General features: G+C 53.5%; 1 protein-coding gene across 1 annotated transcript; it reads right to left on the minus strand.

Annotated features, from left to right (window-relative positions):
• Positions 1 to 326: 326 nt before the first annotated feature.
• LOC124028630 lies at positions 327 to 25,969 on the minus strand (the record flags this gene model as incomplete). The annotated part of the gene is given in 13 exon segments (XM_046340645.1): positions 327 to 550; positions 853 to 898; positions 2,266 to 2,351; positions 2,734 to 3,406; positions 9,107 to 11,188; positions 11,282 to 11,870; positions 13,560 to 14,609; positions 16,133 to 16,208; positions 16,615 to 16,704; positions 18,343 to 18,467; positions 18,842 to 19,964; positions 24,248 to 24,716; positions 25,855 to 25,969. Coding segments are annotated over 12 exon segments (6,462 nt in total), but the record flags the coding sequence as incomplete, so codon positions are not given.

Here is a 25,969-nt window from a genome sequence, read left to right on the forward strand (position 1 = left end):
ACAGGTCAGTGGTGGGTGTGTATATATGCCAGTGTGTGTGTATATATGGCAGTGTGTGTGTGTGTGTGTGTGTGTGTGTGTGTGTGTGTGTGTGTGTGTGTGTGTGTGTGTGTGTGTGTGTGTGTGTGTGTGTGTGTGTGTGTGTGTGTGTGTGTGTGTGTGTATATATGCCAGTGTGTGTGTGTGTGTGTGTGTGTGTGTGTGTGTGTGTGTGTGTGTGTGTGTGTGTGTGTGTGTGTGTGTGTGTGTGTGTGTGTGTGTGTGTGTGTGTGTGTGTGTGTGTGTGTGTGTGTGTGTGTGTGTGTGTGTGTGTGTGTGTGTGTTACCCTCTCCATGTTCTCCTGTAGAGCCCGTTCTTCAGTCATGATGTCTCTGAGAGAGACATGAGGGCGGGACACACTCCAGTGGTCCAGGATTGGCAACTCATCCCGAGCCTCCGATTGGCCGCTCGGAGACGCAAAGCCGTCTGGACCAATCAGGAAGTGAGCTGGGCGTGACCCGTCCCTGAGCCCGGTTTTGGCCGTCTGTGATTCGCCCCAGTGGACAGAGCCTGGTAAAACCAGGAAGTAGAGCAGGATAGAACAGGAAAACATGGGGAATGTAGTTTTGTAGTTTTTAGGATCACACTTTTAAACAAACTGAAACTTGCGAAAGCTTGATGATGATGTATCAGCAAATCTATATTATATCACAGTAAGACACAAAACTATTCAACAAATGAACTCCAATGATTTGATGACCTGCCTTGTAAAGCGTGTGTGTGTTACCTGGGTCAGTGGTGTGTGTGTGTGTGTGTGTGTGTGTGTGTGTGTGTGTGTGTGTGTGTGTGTGTGTGTGTGTGTGTGTACTCACTCTCTTGTAGTAGATGGTAGGAGAGTGCTGCTTGTCTCTGCTTCTCCTAGAAAGACAACCGCAGACTTAAAACACACACACACACCACTGACCCAGGTAACACACACACACACACACTACTGACCCAGGTAACACACACACACACTACTGACCCAGGTAACACACACACACACTACTGACCCAGGTAACACACACACACACCACTGACCCAGGTAACACACACACACACACACACACACACACACACACACACACACACACACACACACACACACACACACACACACACACACACACACACACACACACACACACACACACACACACACACTACTGACCCAGGTAACACACACACACACTACTGACCCAGGTAACACACACACACCCCACCTGACCCAGGTAACACACTCCACCTGACCCAGGTAACACACCCCACCGACCCAGGTAACACACCCCACCCGACCCAGGTAACACACACACCCCACCGACCCAGGTAACACACACACCCCACCTGACCCAGGTAACACACACACCCCACCTGACCCAGGTAACACACACACCCCACCTGACGCAGGTAACACACACACACACCCCACCTGACCCAGGTAACACACACACCCCACCTGACCCAGGTAACACACACACCCCACCTGACCCAGGTAACACACACACCCCACCTGACCCAGGTAACACACACACCCCACCTGACCCAGGTAACACACACACCCCACCTGACCCAGGTAACACACACACCCCACCGACCCAGGTAACACACACACCCCACCTGACCCAGGTAACACACACACCCCACCGACCCAGATAACACACACATCCCACCTGACCCAGGTAACACACACACCCCACCTGACCCAGGTAACACACACACCCCACCTGACGCAGGTAACACACACACACACCCCACCTGACCCAGGTAACAAACACACCCCACCTGACCCAGGTAACACACACACCCCACCTGACCCAGGTAACACACCCCACCTGACCCAGGTAACACACACACCCCACCGACCCAGGTAACACACACACCCCACCGACCCAGGTAACACACACACCCCACCTGACCCAGGTAACACACACACCCCACCTGACCCAGGTAACACACCCCACCTGACCCAGGTAACACACACCCCACCGACCCAGGTAACACACACACCCCACCTGACCCAGGTAACACACCCCACCTGACCCAGGTAACACACCCCACCTGACCCAGGTAACACACCCCACCTGACCCAGGTAACACACACACCCCACCGACCCAGATAACACACACATCCCACCTGACCCAGGTAACACACCCCACCTGACCCAGGTAACACACCCCACCTGACCCAGGTAACACACCCCACCTGACCCAGGTAACACACCCCACCTGACCCAGGTAACACACACCTGGACAGTGTCCTTCCATTTCTGGTGCAGCAGTCTGGCCATGTTGAGGTCCATCCTCACAGAGTAGTCATCAGGAGAACACACACCTGACAACCAATCACAGGAGAGCTGAGGGAGTGTGTGTGTGTTGCCTGGGTCAGTGGGGTGTGTGTGTGTGTGTTACCTGGGTCAGTGGTGTGTGTGTTACCTGGGTCAGTGGTGTGTGTGTGTGTGTGTGTTGCCTGGGTCAGTGGGTGTGTGTGTGTGTGTGTGTGTTACCTGGGTCAGTGGGGTGTGTGTGTGTGTTACCTGGGTCAGTGGTGTGTGTGTGTGTGTTACCTGGGTCAGTGGTGTGTGTGTGTGTGTGTGTGTGTGTGTGTGTGTGTGTGTGTGTGTGTGTGTGTGTGTGTGTGTGTGTGTGTGTGTGTGTGTGTGTGTGTGTGTGTGTGTGTGTGTGTGTGTGTGTGTGTGTGTGTGTGTGTGTGTTACCTGGTAGGACAGGGCCAAACAGCTCAACCAGCTGCAGAGCCAGTTCTGTAGGCAGCTTCAGTTCAACACTCTGGATGTCCACGAGTCTGTCCCTCCTCTTCTCCTTCTCCTTCCTCCCTTTCCTCTCCTCCTCCTCCTCTCTCCTCTCCATCTCCTCCAGCTGAGCAAGGAGCGACTGGGTCACCTCGTCTACGCAATACAGCTCCTCGTCTCCCTCCTCCTCCCTCTCCCATTTCTCCCACTGCTCTGCGCCAGCTCCGCTCTCCGAGTCCCGAACCACTTCCTGCTCTGCCACATCTCTTCCTGGTGGTCCGTGCTCCAGACGAGTGGACTCTCCCAAGGGGGTGTTTTGTTCCTCTGAGCCGCCCCTGCCCCCAGACACCGGATGGTTCAGTCCAGTAACCCCACCTACCCCTTCGTCAACGCCCCCCCCTGTCCTCCACGTCTCCTCTTCCTCCTCCCTTCTTCCCAGTACAACAATCGCCTCACTATCAGAAAAGCTGGAGGCCGAAGCTTGTTCTCCTGGGGGCGTAACCCGCCTCTCCGTCCTCTCCTCCAGGGACACACCTACGGCCATGTCCAGATCTTCATCACCCTCTTCTTCATCCTCCTCTTCCTCTAGGAACAGTCTCTCTCCAGAGTCTAGCAACAGATTACTGGTCCACTCCAGATCCTGAGGGAGAGAGGAACCAATGGCACATTTTAAATTAATTTAGGATGGCCTCACTATATAGGGGACGGGGCCCTACTGCCTCGCTATATAGGGGACAGGGCCCTACTGCCTCCCCATATAGGGGACGGGGCCCTACTGCCTCACTATATAGGGGACAGGGCCCTACTGCCTCACTATATAGGGGACGGGGCCCTACTGCCTCGCTATATAGGGGACGGGGCCCTACGGCCTCCCCATATAGGGGACGGGGCCCTACGGCCTCACTATATAGGGGACGGGGCCCTACTGTCTCACCTCCCCATATAGGGGACGGGGCCCTACTGCCTCACTATATAGGGGACGGGGCCCTACTGCCTCACTATATAGGGGACGGGGCCCTACTGCCTCACTATATAGGGGACGGGCCCTACTGCCTCCCCATATAGGGGACGGGGCCCTACGGCCTCACTATATAGGGGACGGGGCCCTACTGCCTCCCCATATAGGGGACGGGGCCCTACTAGGGCGGGCCCCATATAGGGGAAAGGGCCCTACGGCCTCACTATATAGGGGACGGGGCCCTACTGCCTCCCCATATAGGGGACGGGGCCCTACGGCCTCACTATATAGGGGACGGGGCCCTACGGCCTCACTATATAGGGGAAAGGGCCCTACTGCCTCACTATATAGGGGACGGGGCCCTACTGTCTCACTATATAGGGGAAAGGGCCCTACTGCCTCACTATATAGGGGACGGGGCCCTACTGTCTCACTATATAGGGGAAAGGGCCCTACTGCCTCACTATATAGGGGACGGGGCCCTACTGCCTCCCCATATAGGGGACGGGGCCCTATGGCCTCACTATATAGGGGACGGGGCCCTACGGCCTCACTATATAGGGGACGGGGCCCTACTGCCTCCCCATATAGGGGAAGGGGCCCTACGGCCTCACTATATAGGGGACGGGGCCCTACTGCCTCACTATATAGGGGAAAGGGCCCTACTGCCTCACTATATAGGGGACAGGGCCCTACTGCCTCACTATATAGGGGACGGGGCTCTACTGCCTCCCCATATAGGGGACGGGGCCCTACTGCCTCCCCATATAGGGGACGGGGCCCTACTGCCTCACTATATAGGGGAAAGGGCCCTACGGCCTCACTATATAGGGAACGGGGCCCTACTGCCTCACTATATAGGGGAAAGGGCCCTACTGCCTCACTATATAGGGGACGGGGCCCTACGGCCTCACTATATAGGGGACGGGGCCCTACTGCCTCCCCATATAGGGGACGGGGCCCTACTGCCTCACTATATAGGGGACGGGGCCCTACTGCCTCACTATATAGGGGACGGGGCCCTACTGCCTCACTATATAGGGGACGGGACCCTACTGCCTCCCCATATAGGGGACGGGGCCCTACGGCCTCACTATATAGGGGACGGGGCCCTACTGCCTCCCCATATAGGGGACGGGGCCCTACGGCCTCACTATATAGGGGACGGGGCCCTACGGCCTCACTATATAGGGGACGGGGCCCTACTGCCTCCCCATATAGGGGAAAGGGCCCTACGGCCTCACTATATAGGGGACGGGGCCCTACTGCCTCACTATATAGGGGAAAGGGCCCTACTGCCTCACTATATAGGGGACGGGGCCCTACTGCCTCACTATATAGGGGACGGGGCTCTACTGCCTCCCCATATAGGGACGGGGCCCTACTGCCTCCCCATATAGGGGACGGGGCCCTACTGCCTCACTATATAGGGGACGGGGCCCTACTGCCTCACCTCCTATATAGGGGACGGGGCCCTACTGCCTCACTATATAGGGGACGGGGGATAGGGGACGGGGCCCTACTGCCTCACTATATAGGGGACGGGGCCCTACTGCCTCACTATATAGGGGACGGGGCCCTACTGCCTCACTATATAGGGGACGGGGCCCTACTGCCTCACTATATAGGGGACGGGGCCCTACTGCCTCACTATATAGGGGACGGGGCCCTACTGCCTCACTATATAGGGGAAGGGGCCCTACTGCCTCCCCATATAGGGGACGGGGCCCTACTGCCTCCCCATATAGGGGACGGGGCCCTACTGCCTCCCCATATAGGGGAAGGGGCCCTACTGCCTCACTATATAGGGGACGGGGCCCTACTGCCTCCCCATATAGGGGACGGGGCCCTACTGCCTCACTATATAGGGGACGGGGCCCTACTGCCTCACTATATAGGGGACGGGGCCCTACTGCCTCCCCATATAGGGGACGGGGCCCTACTGCCTCCCTATATAGGGGACGGGGCCCTACTGCCTCACTATATAGGGGACGGGGCCCTACTGCCTCCCCATATAGGGGACGGGGCCCTACTGCCTCACTATATAGGGGACGGGGCCCTACTGCCTCACTATATAGGGGAAAGGGCCCTACTGCCTCACTATATAGGGGACGGGGCCCTACTGTCTCACTATATAGGGGAAGGGGCCCTACTGCCTCACTATATAGGGGACGGGGCCCTACTGTCTCACTATATAGGGGAAAGGGCCCTACTGCCTCACTATATAGGGGACGGGGCCCTACTGCCTCCCCATATAGGGGACGGGGCCCTACGGCCTCACTATATAGGGGACGGGGCCCTACTGCCTCACTATATAGGGGACGGGGCCCTACTGCCTCCCCATATAGGGGACGGGGCCCTACGGCCTCACTATATAGGGGACGGGGCCCTACTGCCTCCCCATATAGGGGACGGGGCCCTATGGCCTCACTATATAGGGGACGGGGGGCCTCACTATATAGGGGACGGGGCCCTACTGCCTCCCATATAGGGGACGGGGCCCTACTGCCTCACTATATAGGGGACGGGGCCCTACTGCCTCACTATATAGGGGACGGGGCCCTACTGCCTCACATATAGGGGACAGGGCCCTACTGCCTCACCATATAGGGGACGGGGCCCTACTGCCTCCCCATATAGGGGACGGGGCCCTACTGCCTCCCCATATAGGGGACGGGGCCCTACTGCCTCCCATATAGGGGACGGGGCCCTACTGCCTCCCATATAGGGGACGGGGCCCTACTGCCTCACTATATAGGGGACGGGGCCCTACTGCCTCACTATATAGGGGACGGGGGGGATATAGGGGACGGGGCCCTACTGCCTCACTATATAGGGGACGGGGCCCTACTGCCTCCCCATATAGGGGACGGGGCCCTACTGCCTCCCCATATAGGGGACGGGGCCCTACTGCCTCACATATAGGGGACGGGGCCCTACTGCCTCCCCATATAGGGGACGGGGCCCTACTGCCTCACATATAGGGGACGGGGCCCTACTGCCTCCCATATAGGGGACGGGGCCCTAGGCCCCTATATAGGGGACGGGCCCTACTGCCTCCCCATATAGGGGACGGGGCCCTACTGCCTCCCCATATAGGGCCCTACGGCCTCACATATAGGGGACGGGGCCCTACTGCCTCCCCATATAGGGGACGGGGCCCTACTGCCTCCCCATATAGGGGACGGGGCCCTAGAGGAATATAGGGCAAGGGCCCTACTGCCTCACTATATAGGGGACGGGGCCCTACTGCCTCACTATATAGGGGAAGGGCCCTACTGCCTCAATATAGGGGACGGGGCCCTACTGCCTCCCATATAGGGGACGGGGCCCTACTGCCTCCCATATAGGGGACGGGGCCCTACTGCCTCACTAGGGGGACGGGGCCCTACTGGCATATAGGGGACGGGGCCCTACTGCCTCCCTATATAGGGGACGGGGCCCTACTGCCTCACTATATAGGGACGGGGCCCTACTGCCTCCCATATAGGGGACGGGGCCCTACTGCCTCCCCATATAGGGGGACGGGGCCCTACTGCCTCACCATATAGGGACGGGGCCCTACTGCCTCCCCATATAGGGGCAAGGGCCCTACTGCCTCACTATATAGGGGAATAGGGGCCCTACTGCCTCACTATATAGGGGACGGGGCCCTACTGCCTCCTATATAGGGGACGGGGCCCTACTGCCTCACCATATAGGGGGGGCCCTACTGCCTCCCCATATAGGGGGACGGGGCCCTACTGCCTCCCCATATAGGGGACGGGGCCCTACTGCCTCACTATATAGGGGACGGGGCCCTACTGCCTCACTATATAGGGGACGGGGCCCTACTGCCTCAATATAGGGGACGGGGCCCTACTGCCTCCCCATATAGGGGCGGGGCCCTACTGCCTCACCATATAGGGGGGGGACGGGACTGCCTGCCCCATATAGGGGACATATAGGGGGGCCCTACTGCCTTTACATAGGGGACGGGGCCCTACTGCCTCCCCATATACGGGGCCCTACTGCCTCACATATAGGGGACGGGGCCCTACTGCCTCCCCATATAGGGGACGGGGCCCTACTGCCTCCCCATATAGGGGACGGGGCCCTACTGCCTCCCCATATAGGGGACGGGGCCCTACTGCCTCCCCATATAGGGGACGGGGGCCCTACTGCCTCCCCATATAGGGGACGGGGCCCTACTGCCTCCACATATAGGGGACGGGGCCCTACTGCCTCCACATATAGGGGACGGGGCCCTACTGCCTCACTATATAGGGGACGGGGCCCTACTGCCTCACTATATAGGGGACGGGGCCCTACTGCCTCCCCATATAGGGGACGGGGCCCTACTGCCTCCCCATATAGGGGACGGGGCCCTACTGCCTCCCCATATAGGGGACGGGGCCCTACTGCCTCCAGGGGACGGGGCCCTACTGCCTCCCATATAGGGGACGGGGCCCTACTGCCTCCCCATATAGGGGACGGGGCCCTACTGCCTCCCCATATAGGGACGGGGCCCTACTGCCTCACTATATAGGGGACGGGGCCCTACTGCCTCCCCATATAGGGGACGGGGCCCTACTGCCTCCCCATATAGGGGACGGGGCCCTACTGCCTCCCTATATAGGGGACGGGGCCCTACTGCCTCCCCATATAGGGGACGGGGCCCTACTGCCTCCCATATAGGGGACGGGGCCCTACTGCCTCAATATAGGGGACGGGGCTCTACTGCCTCCCCATATAGGGGAAGGGCCCTACTGCCTCACTATATAGGGGACGGGGCTCTACTGCCTCCCCATATAGGGGACAGGGACTGAATAGGGACAGGGGCACTGAGCCAATAGGGGACTACAGAAACAGGAATCGACTAGTGTCCTGTCTCACAAGGTCTCACTACAGGAAATAGGGCAAGAGGAAATAGGGCAAGAGCCAATAGGGCAAGAGCCAATAGGGCAAGAGGAAATAGGGCTAGAGCCAATAGGGCAACAGGAAATAGGGCAAGAGCCAATAGGGCAAGAGGAAATAGGGCAAGAGGAAATAGGGCAAGAGCCAATAGGGCAACAGGAAATAGGGCAAGAGCCAATAGGGCAAGAGGAAATAGGGCAAGAGCCAATAGGGCAAGAGGAAATAGGGCTAGAGCCAATAGGGCAAGAGGAAATAGGCTGCTCTGGCTCAGACAAGGCTTTCTTCCTTTACACAGATAGAGCCTCAGTCAATACAACAACACACAATAAACAATAATAATAACAACAACAACACACAATAAACAACAATAATAACAACAACACACAATAAACAACACACAACAAACAATAATAATAACAACAACACAAAATAAACACACAATAAACAACAACAACAATAATAATAATAAACAACACACATCCCGACCTGCTGACACGTGTCATAGAGGTCCTCCAGAGTGTGTCCGTTGACCAGTTTAAAATGGCGTCTGAGAATGCCGAGGTTCTGCTGTTTGGTCCGGCCCTCCTCCAGCTCCCTCTCCTCCACCTGGCTCCCCTTCTCGTGGGTCACACGGTACGGCACCACGCGCTGGCCGGAGGGGTGAACCGCAACGCCGGCCGAGACCGCCGCCGATACCTCTGGGAGGAAACGGGAAGGGTTGCCGTGGAGAATGGCGAGGGTGTTGTTAGGGGGAAAGTGGTATCCCGCGGCGTCGGTTGGGTTGTCGCGACGATTGTGGTCGAGACGCCAGAGGAAGGCGAAGTCTTGCGGGTCGGTCTGGGAGGAACGATCTGTGTCGGCCAATGATGGAGGAGGGGAGGGGCGGTGGGGGTTAGGGTTAAGGTCAGGGTTGAGATTAGGGTAGAGGTCAGGTTGGAGGTTAGGTTTGAGGTTAGGGTTGAGATCGAGGTTAGGGTTAAGGACAGGGTCGAGGTTAGGGTTGAGATCGAGGTTAGGGTTAAGGACAGGGTCGAGGTTAGGGTTAAGGTCAGGGTTGAGGTCAGGTTTGAGGTTAGGGTTAAGGTCAGAGTGGAGATTAGGGTCGAGGTCAGAGTGGAGATTAGGGTCGAGGTCAGAGTGGAGATTAGGGTCGAGGTCAGAGTGGAGATTAGGGTCGAGGTCAGAGTGGAGATTAGGGTCGAGGTCAGAGTGGAGGGTCGAGGTCAGAGTGGAGATTAGGGTCGAGGTCAGAGTGGAGAGGTCAGAGTGGAGAGGGTGGAGATTAGGGTCGAGGTCAGAGTGGAGATTAGGGTCGAGGTCAGAGTGGAGATTAGGGTCGAGGTCAGAGTGGAGATTAGGGTCGAGGTCAGAGTGGAGATTAGGGTCGAGGTCAGAGTGGAGATTAGGGTCGAGGTCAGAGTGGAGATTAGGGTCGAGGTCAGAGTGGAGATTAGGGTCGAGGTCAGAGTGGAGATTAGGGTCGAGGTCAGAGTGGAGATTAGGGTCGAGGTCAGAGTCGAGATTAGGGGCAAGGTCAGAGTTAGATTCGAGGTCAGGGTTGAGGTCAGAGTCTGTCTGTGGTTTGGGGGAGGGAGGGGTGTTGTTTGTGAAGGTGAGCGCCAGCTTGCACTGTTTCTCAGCCCTGCAACTCTGCCTCCGCTCCTCACTGCCCCCACCAAGATGGCCGACTTCACCTTCCATCCTGGTCTCACTAGCGTCAGTACACTGACTGCCTCTACCAAGATGGCCGACTTCACCTTCCATCCCGGTCTCACTAGCGTCAGTACACTGACTGCCTCTACCAAGATGGCCGACTTCACCTTCCACCCTGGTCTCACTAGCGTCAGTACACTGACTGCCTCTACCAAGATGGCCGACTTCACCTTCCACCCTGCTCTCACTAGTGTCAGTGCACTGACTGACCTCACCAACATGGCTGCATTCACCAGCTTCCACACTGCCCTCACCAATATGGCTGTCACTATCAGTACACTGACTGACCTTACCAATATGGCTTCCTCCTACCTCCAACAAGTCTTTCTCAACTAAACCCTGAGTCCCCCCCTCTCCGGCGGCCTGAATGGTCTCTCCCTCCCTCTGCTCCACGGTGTTGGATCCAACCACCTGGGTTGAGTTAGGGTTAGCCGACACACAGTCAGGTAATTCCTCCCGACTCAGGACTCGGTCTTTATCCGCCTCCCCTCTCCTCCCTCCTGCATCACCCCTCTCTCCTCCTGCCTCACCCCTTTCTCCTCCTGCCACACCCCTCTCTCCTCCTTCTCCAAGTGAACGGTCTGAGCTAAGGGAGGGGACGGGGGAGGGGCAGGTGGGCAGGGGGAAGGAGTCAACACCCGCCTGTAAGAGCTCTAGAAGCTTCTGGAACTCTGTGACATGAGGCCCGCGACCAGGATGCCCTTCTGATTGGCTGCCTCTGGGATCTGCCTCCTCCCCCTCACCACCTCCCTCTTTGTCCCTCCCAGGGCGCCTCCCATTCCTTCCTCCTCCTCCTCCTCTTCTTTGCTCCAGTCCCTCCTCTGAAGGCCAGTCTCCAACAAACTCCAACAACTCAGGCCTCACCCTCTCTCCCCCATCCCTCACCCTCTCTCCCCCATCCCTCACCCTCTCTCCCCCATCCCTCACCCTCTCTCCCACATCCCACACCTGCTCTCCCCCATCACCCATTTCTCCCACCAACTTCCCTCCTCCATCCTCTCTCTCTCCATCCCCCTCGCTCATCGATTGGCTAGCGTCCTTCACTATGACAGCAGGCTCCAGCCTATCAGAGTCCGTCTTCCTAGTTCTACTCCTCCTCTCTTTCCTCACCCTCTGACCAATCGACTCGGAGAAAGCCACGGGCCTCTCGTCGTCACCATGGAGATCTGCACTAAACACAGACTCCACCAGACAATGGGGAATTCCTGTCTCTCCCTCTTCCTCCCCCCTGTTCCCCTCGTCGTCCGGTTGCCACGGAGCTTCCGGTTCAGAGGCCACCGCTCCTAAATCAAGAATATCCTCCTCATCCAGAATTTTAGAATTGTCCAGAATCACACATTTTTCCGAGGCCTTTCCACTGAGGGAGAGGAACTCTGTGGACCCGTGGGCAGAGCTGTGACCCGGGGTTATGGCTCTCCCGGAGCGGCCGGCCGACGACACCTCGGGAAGCGAGAGCTGGGGGCAGGACCTCTCAGAGCCCTGGACCAATCGCTGCTCTCCTACCAGGTCGCGGCGGGCCTTGTCTGAGGACTTGGACCTATCAGGAGAAAGAGAGACAGAGACAGAGACAGAGATCACCCTTTCATTGTTACTTCAATTCAAGGGATCTATTGTGATGCAGCCTGAAACTAACCTTAGTCCTAGCCCTGGGCCCTAACCCTGGGCCCTAACCCTATCCCTGGGCCCTAACCCTGGGCCCTAACCCTATCCCTGGGCCCTAACCCTATCCCTGACCCTATCCCTGGGCCCTAACCCTGGGCCCTATCCCTGATCCTGACCCTATCCCTGATCCCTGACCCTATCCCTGATCCTATCCCTATCCCTGATCCTATCCCTGATCCCTGACCCTATCCCTGACCCTGATCCTATCCCTGATCCTATCCCTGACCCTATCCCTGATCCCTGACCCTATCCCTGATCCTATCCCTGATCTTATCCCTGATCTTATCCCTGACCCCTGACCCTATCCCTGATCCTATCCCTGATCTTATCGCTGATCTTATCCCTGATCCTCTCCCTGACCCTATCCCTATCCCTGATCCTATCCCTATCCCTGACCCTATCCCTGATCCTATCCCTGACCTTATCCCTGACCCTATCCCTGATCCTATCCCTATCCCTGATCCCTGATCCCTGATCCCTGACCCTATCCCTGATCCTATCCCTGATCCCTGACCCTATCCCCCCTATCCCCCGATCCTATCCCTGACCCCTATCCCTGATCCCTGACCCTGACCCTATCCCTGATCCTATCCCTGATCCTATCCCTGACCCTATCCCTGATCCTATCCCGATCCTATCCCTGACCCTATCCCTGATCCTATCCCTGATCCTATCCCCTGACCCTATCCCTGACCCTGGGCCCTGACCCTATTCCTGACCCTGGGCCCTGATCCCTGATCCTATCCCTGACCCTGGGCCCTGACCCTATCCCTGACCCTATCCCTGACCCTATCCCTGACCCTATCCCCCTATCCCTGACCCTATCCCTGATCCTATCCCTGACCCTATCCCTGATCCTATCCCTGACCCTATCCCTGACCCTGGGCCCTGACCCTATCCCTGACCCTGGGCCCTGACCCTATTCCTGACCCTGGGCCCTGACCCTATTCCTGACCCTATCCCTGACCCTATCCCTGACCCTATCCCTGACCCTATCCCTGACCCTATCCCTGGCCCTATCCCTGACCCTATCCCTGATCCTATCCCTGACCCTATCCCTGATCCTATCCCTGACCCTATTCCTGACCCTGGGCCCTGAACCTATCCCTGACCCTATCCCTGACCCTATCCCTGACCCTATCCCTGATCCTATCCCTGGCCCTATCCCTGGCCCTATCCCTGACCCTATCCCTGACCCTATCCCTGATCCTATCCCTGACCCTATCCCTGATCCTATCCCTGACCCTATCCCTGACCCTATCCCTGACCCTATCCCTGATCCTATCCCTGACCCTATCCCTGATCCTATCCCTGACCCTATCCCTGATCCTATCCCTGACCCTATCCCCGATCCTATCCTTGATCCTATCCCTGACCCTATCCCCGATCCTATCCTTGATCCTATCCCTGACCCTATCCCTGACCCCTGATCCTATCCCTATCCATGATCCTATCCCTGATCCTATCCCTGATCCTATCCCTGATCCTATCCCTGATCCTATCCCTGATCCTATCCCTGATCCTATCCCTGACCCTGGGCCCTATCCCTGATCCTATCCCTGACCCTATCCCTAGTCTCCTGTTGGGGGGGGTAGTTTGAGATGCAGTCTGGGTGTGTTGAGGAAACTTACTGTGACGGGCTAGCCTCCTGATGGGGGGGTAGTTTGGCCTCCTGATGGGGTGGGCTAGCCTCCTGATGGGGGGTAGTTTGGCCTCCTGATGGGATGAGCTAGCCTCCTGATGGGGTGGGCTAGCCTCCTGATGGGGGGTAGTTTGGCCTCCTGATGGGGGGTAGTTTGGCCTCCTGATGGGGTGGGCTAGCCTCCTGATGGGGTGGGCTAGCCTCCTGATGGGGTGGTAGTTTGGCCTCCTGATGGGGTGGGCTAGCCTCCTGATGGGGGGGAGTTGGGCCTCCTGATGGGGTGGGCTAGCCTCCTGATGGGGTGGGCTAGCCTCCTGATGGGGGGTAGTTGGGCCTCCTGATGGGGGTGGGCTAGCCTCCTGATGGGGGGTAGTTTGGCCTCCTGATGGGGGGTAGTTTGGCCTCCTGATGGGGGGTGGTTTGGCCTCCTGATGGGGGGTAGTTTGGCCTCCTGATGGGGGTAGTTGGGCCTCCTGATGGGGGGTAGTTGGGCCTCCTGATGGGGGGTAGTTGGGCCTCCTGATGGGGTGGGCTGGCCTCCTGATGGGGGGTAGTTGGGCCTCCTGATGGGGTGGGCTGGCCTCCTGATGGGGGGTGGTTTGGCCTCCTGATGGGGGGTGGTTTGGCCTCCTGATGGGGGGTGGTTTGGCCTCCTGATGGGGTGGGCTTGGGTCCTGTTGGGGGGGGTAGTTTGGCCTCCTGGTGGGGTGGGCTTGGGTCCTGTTGGGGGGTAGTTTGGCCTCCTGATGGGGTGGGCTTGGGTCCTGTTGGGGGGTAGTTTGGCCTCCTGATGGGGTGGGCTTGGGTCCTGTTGGGGGGTAGTTTGGCGTCGTGATGGGGGGGTCGTGTTGGGTCATAATGGGGGGTAGTTTGGGGTGAGAGCTCCCCATGATGGAGTGAATGGTCACGTGACGATCATAATTTTCCATCATCCAACGGATCTTCTCTGCTTTAACACTGTGCCTAGTACGTCTAGAGAGAGAAAGGAGAGGGGAGAGAGAGGGAGGAGAGAGGGGAGTGAGGGAGGGGAGAGAGGAAGAGAGGAGGGAGAGAGGAAGAGAGGAGGGGAGAGAGGAGGGGAGAGAGTTGGAGGAGAGAGGAGAGGGAGGAGAGGAGAGAGGAGGGAGAGGAAGAGAGGATGGGGGAGAGGGGGGTAGAGAGGAGGGAGAGGAAGAGAGGATGGGGGAGAGGGAGGGGAGAGAGGAGGAAGAGGGGAGAGAGGAAGAGAGTAGGGGAGAGAGTTGGAGGAGAGAGGAGAGGGAGGGAGGAGAGAGGAGGGAGAGGATGGGGAGAGGGGGGGTAGAGAGGAGGAAGAGAGGATGGGGGAGAGGGAGGGGAGAGGAAGAGAGGATGGGGGAGAGGAAGAGAGGATGGGGGAGAGGAAGAGAGGAGGGGTAGAGGAGTGAGAGGAGAGAGGAGGGGGAGGGAGGGGAGAGAAAGAGGGGAGAGGAGGGGGAGAGAGGAGAGAAAGAGGAGGGAGGGAGTGAAAGAGGGGAGAGAAAGAGGAGAGAGGAGGGGGGGAGAGAGAGAGGGGGAGATAAAGAGGAGGGAGGGAGTGAAAGAGGGGAGAGAGAGGGGAGAGGAGGGAGGGAGTGAAAGAGGGGAGAGGGAGAGAGAAAGAGGGGGGAGAGAGAGGAGGGGTTATCCATTTAGTTTTTCATTATGACTTCAATTCAAATTAATTTGTAATAACTTTATTAGTGGTTTGTTTACATTAAATCAAAGTCTATCCTATCATAATAACTTTATTGGTAATTTACATCAATTCAAAGTATATGGTAATATATGTTGTTCGGGATGTGTATGAGGAAGTGAATTCAGATGACCAGCATGCATCTGTTCAGAAACTAACTGTGAGAACTTTCAGAGTCTTCTGGATTGATGATGAACTGAAACATGTTACAGGTCAAAGATATGATGACCAGCATGCACCTGTTCAGAAACTGACAGGTCAAAGATATGATGACTAGCAAGCACCTGTTCAGAAACAGTGAGAACTGAAGCTAATGGGGATCCAAATAAACAAATAACTTTATTGGTACCTCTCCAGGTGTTTTGTAATAACTTTATTGGTACCTCTCCAGGTGTTTTGTAATAACTTTATTGGTACCTCTCCTTTATTGGTGTTTTGTAATAACTTTATTGGTACCTCTCCAGGTGTTTTGTAATAACTTTATTGGTACCTCTCCAGGGTCAGGTGTTTTGTAATAACTTTATTGGTACCTCTCCAGGTGTTTTGTAATAACTTTATTGGTACCTCTCCAGGTGTTTTGTAATAACTTTATTGGTACCTCTCCAGGTGTTTTGTAATAACTTTATTGGTACCTCTCCAGGTGTTTTGTAATAACTTTATTGGTACCTCTCCAGGTGTTTTGTAATAACTTTATTGGTACCTCTCCAGGTGTTTTGTAATAACTTTATTGGTACCTCTCCAGGTGTTTCGTAATAACTTTATTGGTACCTCTCCAGGTGTTTTGTAATAACTTTATTGGTACCTCTCCAGTTCCCTGGGTTTGTTCTTCCACCAGGTACCAGGCTCCCGGAACAAAACCTTGTAGTTGTGCCTCAGAGTTTTGTAATAACTTTACAGCACATCCTACCATTCCCTGTGTTTGTTCTTCCACCAGGTACCAGGCTGTGAACAAAACCTTGTGTTGTGCCTCAGAGTGTGGGTACAGCACATCCTACCATTGACTGTGTGTGTGTGTGTGTGTGTGTGTGTGTGTGTGTGTGTGTGTGTGTGTGTGTGTGTGTGTGTGTGTGTGTGTGTGTGTGTGTGTGTGTGTGTCTAGGTGTGTGTGTGTGTGTGTGTGTGTGTGTGTGTGTGTGTGTGTGTTGATGTGGGTGTAGATGTGTGTGTGTGTGTCCAGGTGTGTGTGTCTCTAGGTGTGTGTGTGTAGGTATGTGGGTGTAGATGTGTGTCTAGGTGTGTGTGTGTTTATGTTCACATTAAAGAAAGAAGAGAGAGAGAGACAGACCATAGTGACGTAGGGTTTCATCTCCCAGCTCTGCATGTTGGTGTTGTCAATAATAACAGGAGAGAAAGAGGCCTCCATCACTTCCTGGGCTGAGGACACATCAACACCATGTTATTCAATGGGAAACAGAGACCATTTACATGGTTAGGGTGTAGGGGTTAGGGTGTAGGGGTTAGGGTGTAGGGGCTAGGGTGTAGGGGTTAGTTAGGGTGCAGGGGTTAGTTAGGGTGCAGGGGTTAGGGTGTAGGGGTTAGGGGTTAGGGTGTAGGGGTTAGGGTGTAGGGGTTAGGGTGTAGGGGTTAGTTAGGGTGTAGGGGTTAGTTAGGGTGTAGGGGTTAGTTAGGGTGTAGGGGTTAGTTAGGGTGTAGGGGTTAGTTAGGGTGTAGGGGTTAGTTAGGGTGTAGGGGTTAGTTAGGGTGTAGGGGTTAGTTAGGGTGTAGGGGTTAGTTAGGGTGTAGGGGTTAGTTAGGGTGTATGGTTAGTTAGGGTGTAGTGGTTAGTTAGGGTGTAGGGGTTAGTTAGGGTGTATGGTTAGTTAGGGTGTAGGGATTAGTTAGGGTGTAGGAGTTAGTTAGGGTGTAGGAGTTAGTTAGGGTGTAGGGGTTAGGGTCCCCTAAAGCTGAGGGGTCAGGCTGTAGGGGTTAGGGTCCCCTAAAGCTGAGGGGTTAGGCTGTAGGGTTTAGGGTCCCCTAAAGCTGAGGGGTCAGGCTATATGGGTTAGGGTCCCCTAAAGCTGAGGGGTTAGGCTGTAGGAGTTAGGGTCCCCTAAAGCTGAGGGGTTAGGGTGTAGGGGTTAGGGTCCCCTAAAGCTGAGGGGTTAGGGTGTAGGGGTTAGGGTGTTAGGCTGTAGGGGTTAGGGTCCCCTAAAGCTGAGAGGTTAGGCTGTAGGGGTTAGGGTGTAGGGGTTAGGGTGTAGGGGTTAGGGTGTAGGGGTTAGGGTTAGGGTGGTAGGGGTTAGGGTGTAGGCTGTAGGGGTTAGGGTGTAGGGGTTAGGGGTGTAGGCTGTAGGGGTTAGGGTGTAGGGGTTAGGGTGTAGGGGTTAGGCTGTAGGGGTTAGGGTGTAGGGGTTAGGGGTAGGGGTTAGGGTGTAGGGGTTAGGGTGTTAGGGTGTAGGGGTAGGGAGTAGGGGTTAGGGTGTAGGGGTTAGGGAGTAGGGGTTAGGGTATAGGGATTAGGGTGTAGGGGTTAGGGTGTAGGGGTTAGGGTGTAGTTAGGGTGTAGTTAGGGTGTAGGGGTTAGGGTGTAGTTAGGGTGTAGGGTGTAGGGGTTAGGGTGTAGGGGTGTAGGGGTTAGGGTGTAGGGGTTAGGGTGTAGGGGTTAGGGGTGTAGGCTGTAGGGGTTAGGGTGTAGGGTTTAGGGTGTAGGGGTTAGGGTGTAGGGGTTAGGGTGTAGGGGTTAGGGTGTAGGGGTTAGGGTGTAGGGGTTAGGGTGTAGGGGTTAGGGTGTAGGGGTTAGGGTGTAGGGGTTAGGCTGTAGGGGGGTTAGGCTGTAGGGGTTAGGGTGTAGTTAGGCTGTAGGGGTTAGGGTGTAGTTAGGGTATAGGGGTTAGGGTGTAGGGGTTAGGGTGTAGGGGTTAGGGTGTAGGGGTTAGGGTGTAGGGGTTAGGGTGTAGTTAGGGTGTAGGGGTTAGGGTGTAGGGGTTAGGGTGTAGGGGTTAGGGTGTAGGAGTTAGGGTGTAGTTAGGGTGTAGGGGTTAGGGTGTAGGGGTTAGGGTGTAGGGTGTAGACCTCTAGCGTGGTTCCATTCGTGGGCCTCCCCTAAAGCTGAGGGGTCATAGCGATAGTCCCCATGACGACAGAAATAATCATCCGTGCTCAACACCACCCCATGTGGGTTCTGTTCCAGCATGGCCCTACACACACACACACACACACACACACACACACACACACACACACACACACACACACACACACACACACACACACACACACACACACACACACACACACACACACACACACAGAGACACACAGACACAGACAGACAGACAGACAGACAGACAGACAGACAGACAGACAGACAGACAGACAGACAGACAGACAGACAGACAGACAGACAGACAGACACAGACACACACACACACACACACACAGGAATAACACACGCATGCAAGCACACACGATTATTGGTGAGTGTGGTTAACATTATTGTAAACACACACACACACCCATCCAACACCCCGCCCACCCCCTATACACACACACACCTAACACGCCCCCTTACCGGGCCAGGGTGGACTTGCCCGACCCAGGAGCTCCCCGTAGCAGCACTAGGACACGCCCCTCCAGCCGGAGCCTACCATGTTGCCCAGAGAGGAGGGGTGCTCTGGGGCCAGCAGACACACCCCCTGTCCAAGACCTGGGGACGGTCGCGGCTTGACCGACAGGGCCCTGGGCCAACCAGTGGGAGGCGGGTGTGGCTCGGGTGTGCCAGGAGGAGGGGCTTAGCGCCACAGGGACGATAAATGCCGGCCCCGTTGCCTGATTCCTGCGGACATGTGGCTGGAACTCCGGCGCTCGAGTATTCCAGAACGGTGGGTTGTTGAGTTGCTCTTCTTCTCCTGCGACGCTCGTCTTCGTCCTCGCCCCCCTTACTACGCCACCTGGTGGTACGGTCCGCTCGCCCTCTGGATGAACAGTGAACTGGTCCAGTTTCCTGTATGCCTGGAATGCAGAGGGGCGATCGGCGGACCCTGGGTCCAAAAGCAGGCTGGGTTTAGTTCTGTCCGTCTCGGATGGCGATGAAGTCAGATGGCTGAAGTCCAGTAATGACCGTTGCCGCTGGTAACCGACTGCCCCTCCAGAGAAGTTGAGACTCAGGTCAGAGACAGGGGAGTGAGGTCCGCTAGCTTGCCCAGCTGAGAACACCCTGTCTGGGCATGGCTGGTCCCCTGGGAGCCCCCTCCTGGAGGCTGAGGCTCTTGGGCTGGACTGGAGCGGCTGTGGCAGGGCCTGCTGCTGGGCGCCCGGGGGCTGAACGAGGAAGGAGAGGGATGAGACGGATGAGGAAGAGGAGGAGTGAAGATCACTGTGGTCCCTCTCTTCAGCTTCCTGCTGTATGGTAAGATTCTCCAGCTCACGGTCGATCAGAACATCAAATTCTTCTGTCAAGTCAGTGGTCAGGTCCTGGTTATCTTCGCTGCGGAGAGGAAGGGCCCGTCGGGGAGGGGAGAGGGGGACAGCGGACTCCCCCGTAGGAGGGTTGGGGTGAAGGTCTGGTTTGGAGGAGTTGTGTTGGGGGCTGAGGAGAGCTGCGGTAAGCTCAAACCCGGAGAGGAGGGGAGGGAGGGGGCCAACACGCTCAGCTGCTACAGACAGCTCCAGGAGAGAATCCATCGCATTCTCAACTACAGGAAGAGACATGGAAGGAGAGAGAAAGAGAGAGAGAGACAGAGAGACAGAGAGAGAGAGAGAGAGAGACAGAGAGAGAGAGAGAGAGAGAGAGAGAGAGAGAGAGAGAGAGAGAGAGAGAGAGAGAGAGAGAGAGAGAGAGAGAGAGAGAGAGACAGAGAGAGAGAGAGAGAGAGACAGAGAGAGAGAGAGAGAGACAGAGAGACAGAGACAGAGAGAGACAGAGAGAGAGAGACAGAGAGAGACAGAGAGAAGAGAGAGAGAGAGAGAGAGAGAGAAGAGAGACAGAGAGAGACAGAGAAGAGAGAGAGAGAGAGAGACAGAGAGAGAGAGAGACAGAGAGAGAGAGACAGAAAACAGAGAGACAGAGAGAGACAGAGAGAGAGAAAAGAGAGAGAGAGAAGAGAGAGAGAGAGAGACAGAGAGAGAGAGAGAGGTGGTAGGAGAGAGAGGTGGTAGGAGAGAGAGAGAGAGAGAGAGAGAGAGAGAGGGGGAAAGTTGGTTAAATTAACTCTTTAGCCGTGTGTGACATGTACAGTTCTGGCCAAAAGTTTTGAGAATGACAAATTTTCCACAAAGTTTGCTGCTTCAGTGTATTTAGATAATTTTGTCAGATGTTACTATGGATACTGAAGTATAATTACAAGCATTTCATAAGTGTCAAAGGCTTTTATTGACAATTACATGAAGTTGATGCAAAGAGTCAATATTTGCAGTGTTGACCCTTCTTTTTCAAGACCTCTGCAATCCGCCCTGGCATGCTGTCAATTAACTTCTGGGCCACATCCTGACTGATGGCAGCCCATTCAATTAACTTCTGGGCCACATCCTGACTGATGGCAGCCCATTCAATTAACATCCTCTGGCAGCCACATCCTGACTGGTGGCAGCCCATTCAATTAACTTCTGGGCCACATCCTGACTGATGGCAGCCCATTCAATTAACTTCTGGGCCACATCCTGACTGATGGCAGCCCATTCAATTAACTTCTGGGCCACATCCTGACTGATGGCAGCCCATTCAATTAACTTCTGGGCCACATCCTGACTGATGGCAGCCCATTCAATTAACTTCTGGGCCACATCCTGACTGATGGCAGCCCATTCAATTAACTTCTGGGCCACATCCTGACTGATGGCAGCCCATTCAATTAACTTCTGGGCCACATCCTGACTGATGGCAGCCCATTCTTGCATAATCAATGCTTGGAGTTTGTCATAATTTGTGGGTTTTTGTTTGTCCACCCGCCTCTTGAGGATTGACCACAAGTTCTCAATGTGATTTAGGTCTGGGGAGCCACTTAGTTATCACTTTTGCCTTATGGCAAGGTGCTCCATCATGCTGGAAAAGGCATTGTTCGTCACCAAACTGTTCCTGGATGGTTGGGAGAAGTTGCTCTCGGAGGATGTGTTGGTACCATTCTTTATTCATGGCTGTGTGAGTGAGCTCACTCCCTTGGCTGAGAAGCAACCCTACACATGAATGGTCTCAGGATGCTTTACTGTTGGCATGACACAGGACTGATGGTAGCGCTCACCTTCTCTTCTCCGGACAAGCTTTTTTCCGGATGCCCCAAACAATTGGAAAGGGGATTCATCAGAGAAAATGACTTTACCCCATCCCTCAGCATTCCAATCCCTGTACCTTCTGCAGAATATCAGTCTGTCCCTGATGTATTTCCTGGAGAGAAGTGGCTTCATTGCTGCCCTTCTTGACACCAGGCCATCCTCTAAAAGTCTTTGCCTCACTGTGCGTGCAGATGCACTCACACCTGCCTGCTGCCATTCCTGAGCAAGCTCTGTACTGGTGGTGCCCCGATCCTGCAGCTGAATCAACTTTAGGAGACGGTCCTGGCGCTTGCTAGACGTTCTTGGGGCCCTGAAGCCTTCTTCACAACAATTGAACCGCTCTTACATTTACATTTACATTACATTTAAGTCATTTAGCAGACGCTCTTATCCAGAGCGACTTACAAATTGGTGCATTCACCTTATGACATCCAGTGGGACAGTCACTTAACAATAGTGCATCTAAAACTTAGGGGGGGTGGGGTGAGAGGGATTACTTAACCTATCCTAGGTATTCCTTAAAGAGGTGGGGTTTCAGGTGTCTCCGGAAGGTGGTGATTGACTCCGCTGTCCTGGCGTCGTGAGGGAGTTTGTTCCACCATTGGGGGGCCAGGGCAGCGAACAGTTTTGACTGGGCTGAGCGGGAGCTGTACTTCCTCAGTGGTCTTCTTGAAGTTCTTGATGATCCGAATAATGGTTGATTTAGGTGCAATCTTACTGGCAGCAATATCTATAGCTGTGAAGCCCTTTTTGTGAAAAGCGATGATGACGGCACGTGTTTCCTTGCAGGTAACCATGGTTGACAGAGGAAGAACAACGATTCCAAGTACAACCCTCCTTTTGAAGCTTCCAGTCTATTATTCGAACTCAATCAGGATGACAGAGTGATCTCCAGCCTTGTCCTCGTCAACACTCGCATCCGTGTTAACGAGAGAACCACTGACATGACATCAGCTGGTCCTTTTGTGGCAGGGCTGAAATGCAGTGGAAATGTTTTTTGTTGTTGTGGGGGATTCAGTTAATTTGCAATTAATTGCAATTCATCTGATCACTCTTCGTAACATTCTGGAGTATATGCAAATTGCCATTACACAAACTGAGGCAGCAAACTTTGTGAAAATGTATGTTTGTGTCTCAACATTTGGCCAAGACTGTACTGTTGTACTGTAGTCCCAATATGTACTGTTGTACTGTAGTCCCAATATGTACTGTAGTCCCAATATGTACTGTTGTACTGTAGTCCCAATATGTACTGTAGTCCCAATATGTACTGTTGAACTGTAGTCCCAATATGTACTGTTGTACTGTAGTCCCAATATGTACTGTAGTCTCAATATGTACTGTTGAACTGTAGTCCCAATATGTACTGTAGTCCCAATATGTACTGTAGTCCCAATATGTACTGTTGAACTGTAGTCCCAATATGTACTGTAGTCCCGATATGTACTGTTCAACTGTAGTCCCAATATGTACTGTTCAACTGTAGTCCCAATATGTACTGTTCAACTGTAGTCCCAATATGTACTGTAGTCCCAATATGTACTGTAGTCTCAATATGTACTGTAGTCCCAATATGTACTGTTGAACTGTAGTCCCAAAATGTACTGTTGAACTGTAGTCCCAAAATGTACTGTTGAACTGTAGTCCCAATATGTACTGTAGTCCCAATATGTACTGTAGTCCCAATATGTACTGTTGAACTGTAGTCCCAATATGTACTGTAGTCCCAATATGTACTGTAGTCCCAATATGTACTGTAGTCCCAATATGTACTGTTGAACTGTAGTCCCAATATGTACTGTAGTCCCAATATGTACTGTTGAACTGTAGTCCCAATATGTACTGTTGAACTGTAGTCCCAATATGTACTGTTGAACTGTAGTCCCAATATGTACTGTAGTCCCAATATGTACTGTTGAACTGTAGTCCCAATATGTACTGTTGAACTGTAGTCCCAATATGTACTGTTGAACTGTAGTCCCAATATGTACTGTTGAACTGTAGTCCCAATATGTACTGTTGAACTGTAGTCCCAATATGTACTGTTGAACTGTAGTCCCAATATGTACTGTTGAACTGTAGTCCCAATATGTACTGTAGTCCCAATATGTACTGTTGAACTGTAGTCCCAATATGTACTGTAGTCCCAATATGTACTGTTGAACTGTAGTCTCAATATGTACTGTAGTCCCAATATGTACTGTTGAACTGTAGTCCCAATATTACTGTAGTCCCAATATGTACTGTTGAACTACAGTAACCTCATGACACCAGGGGATGATGCAACAACATGATCACAGTCAGTACACATGCCATTGAAATACACACTAACACTGAGTTATCCTATTCACAAAATAGGAAAGTAAATTGTTAGCCTGGATGCTTTTTGTGACTTTAGTTATTCATCTTATGTAAAAAATAAATAAATAAGAAAAACATTTTGTGTTTTAGATTTGAGTGTCGGGTGTAAAGTGGAGGAGCAGGGATGTGTGGGAGAGAGGTGACGTCACATAAACTCTGACATAACGTGGATCAACATGTAATCAATCATATGATCAATATGGGAAATATCGGTCAAAGGGACCAACCAGCAACAGCAGTTGCTGTTGCAACAACGCACCCAACCAATCACCTTTAGGTACATACTTAATATCTAGATATTTTGATCTAAAAACTTTGTCACAACTTGTCAGTCAAGAAGTCATTTTACCTTTGAAGTCACACTCGGCCAACACAATGTAAAGAACTTCCGGATCCAGGTGGCAAAACATCTCCTTCATGGTCCTCACGATCTCGTCCTTGTCCTGAGAAGTAGCCGAGATGCCTCCTGGGTTGTTTGTCGAAACGAGCATATTAGTACGACCGTATTCGTGAGAGTTAGTCCCGGTGTTGAATTCACTTCTCGACAGCGGCGCGCCGTCACCCGTTCCCGGTATTCGGTAGTAGTTGTCGTTTGACAACCCGGGTACTCTTGCCGGGCTATGTCCGTTTTTCTTTTTCCTCGGCATTCTCGGTGTGCTAATGTTTAAAAACAGTTGTCTTAGGGAAAGTATCTCACTGGCGTGGTGTTGTGGCCATGTTAAAAACAACGGAAGAAGCTGGTTTCAGGAAGCTGGGCTGAAACAACGGCAGCGCACCAAGCGGCTGGGTTGGTCAACTACACTTCATCCTGATAGATACTGGAGAGAGATAGAGAGACAGAGAGAGAGAGAGAGAGAGAGAGAGAGAGAGAGAGAGAAAGAGAGAGAGAGACAGAGAGAGAGAGAGACAGAGAGAAAGAGAGAGACAGAGACAGAGAGAGAGAGAGAGAGAGAGAGAGAGACAGAGAGAAAGAGAGAGAGAGACAGAGAGACAGAGAGAGAGAGAGAGACAGAGAGAGAGAGAGAGAGAGAGACAGAGAGAGAGAGAGAGAGAGACAGAGAGAGAGAGAGAGACAGAGAGAAAGAGAGAGAGACAGAGAGAGAGAGAGAGAGAGAGAGAGAGAGAGAGAGAGAGAGAGAGAGAGACAGAGAGAAAGAGAGAGAGACAGAGAGAGACAGAGAGAGACAGAGAGACAGAGAGACAGAGAGAGAGACAGAGAGAGAGAGAGACAGAGACATAGAGACAGAGACAGAGAGAGAAAGACAGAGAGAGAAACTGTTTTGAAACTTCTGTATGTGTAATGTTTACTGTTCATTTTTGTTGTTTTTCACCTTATATATTCACTTTGTATATTGTCTACCTCACTTGCTTTGGCAATGTTAACACATGTTTCCCATGACAATAAAGCCCTTGAATTGAAATTGAATTGAAATAAGACCACGCTGAAAACCTGCCAAATCAACTTTTGTAGTTCCCTAATAGATGTTGTTGTTCATTTAAATCCATTTCAATTCAAGGGCCTTTATTGGCACGGGAAACATATGTTAAAACATTGCCAAAAGTAAGTGAGGTAGATTAATATACAAAAGTGAAATAAACAATAGAAATGAACAGTAAACATTACACTCACAGAAGTTTAAAAAATAAATAAAGACATTACACGTGTCATATTGTTGTAACAATGTACAAATGGTTAATATACAAAATGGAAAATAAATAAGCACAAATATGGGTTGTATTTACAATGGTGTTAAATCATTCTCTTTTACATTTATTAATATCTGCAACTTTGGTACACTGGCATACTATAAGTGCCTTGTCTGCTATTCTAATTTATTTGGTACAGTATTGAAAACTCCTTCCAAACCTCTTAAATTATATTCCGGCCATGCACAAACCTAGAATCACCCCACCACCTTCAACCCCTATCCATTCAGGGAACTTCTAAATACTGACCTGGGATCTCTTGTCGGGTTTTTATGTTCCTGCATCTAAAAGAAAGAAAGGAAGGGGGAAGTTGGAGTTTGGTTTTTCCGAGTCCCGCTTGATGAGGCGTGTTGCAGTACCCCGG

The sequence above is a fragment of the Oncorhynchus gorbuscha genome, unplaced genomic scaffold (assembly GCF_021184085.1).
Source record: "Oncorhynchus gorbuscha isolate QuinsamMale2020 ecotype Even-year unplaced genomic scaffold, OgorEven_v1.0 Un_scaffold_4545, whole genome shotgun sequence".
NCBI classification, from domain to species: Eukaryota; Metazoa; Chordata; class Actinopteri; order Salmoniformes; family Salmonidae; genus Oncorhynchus; species Oncorhynchus gorbuscha.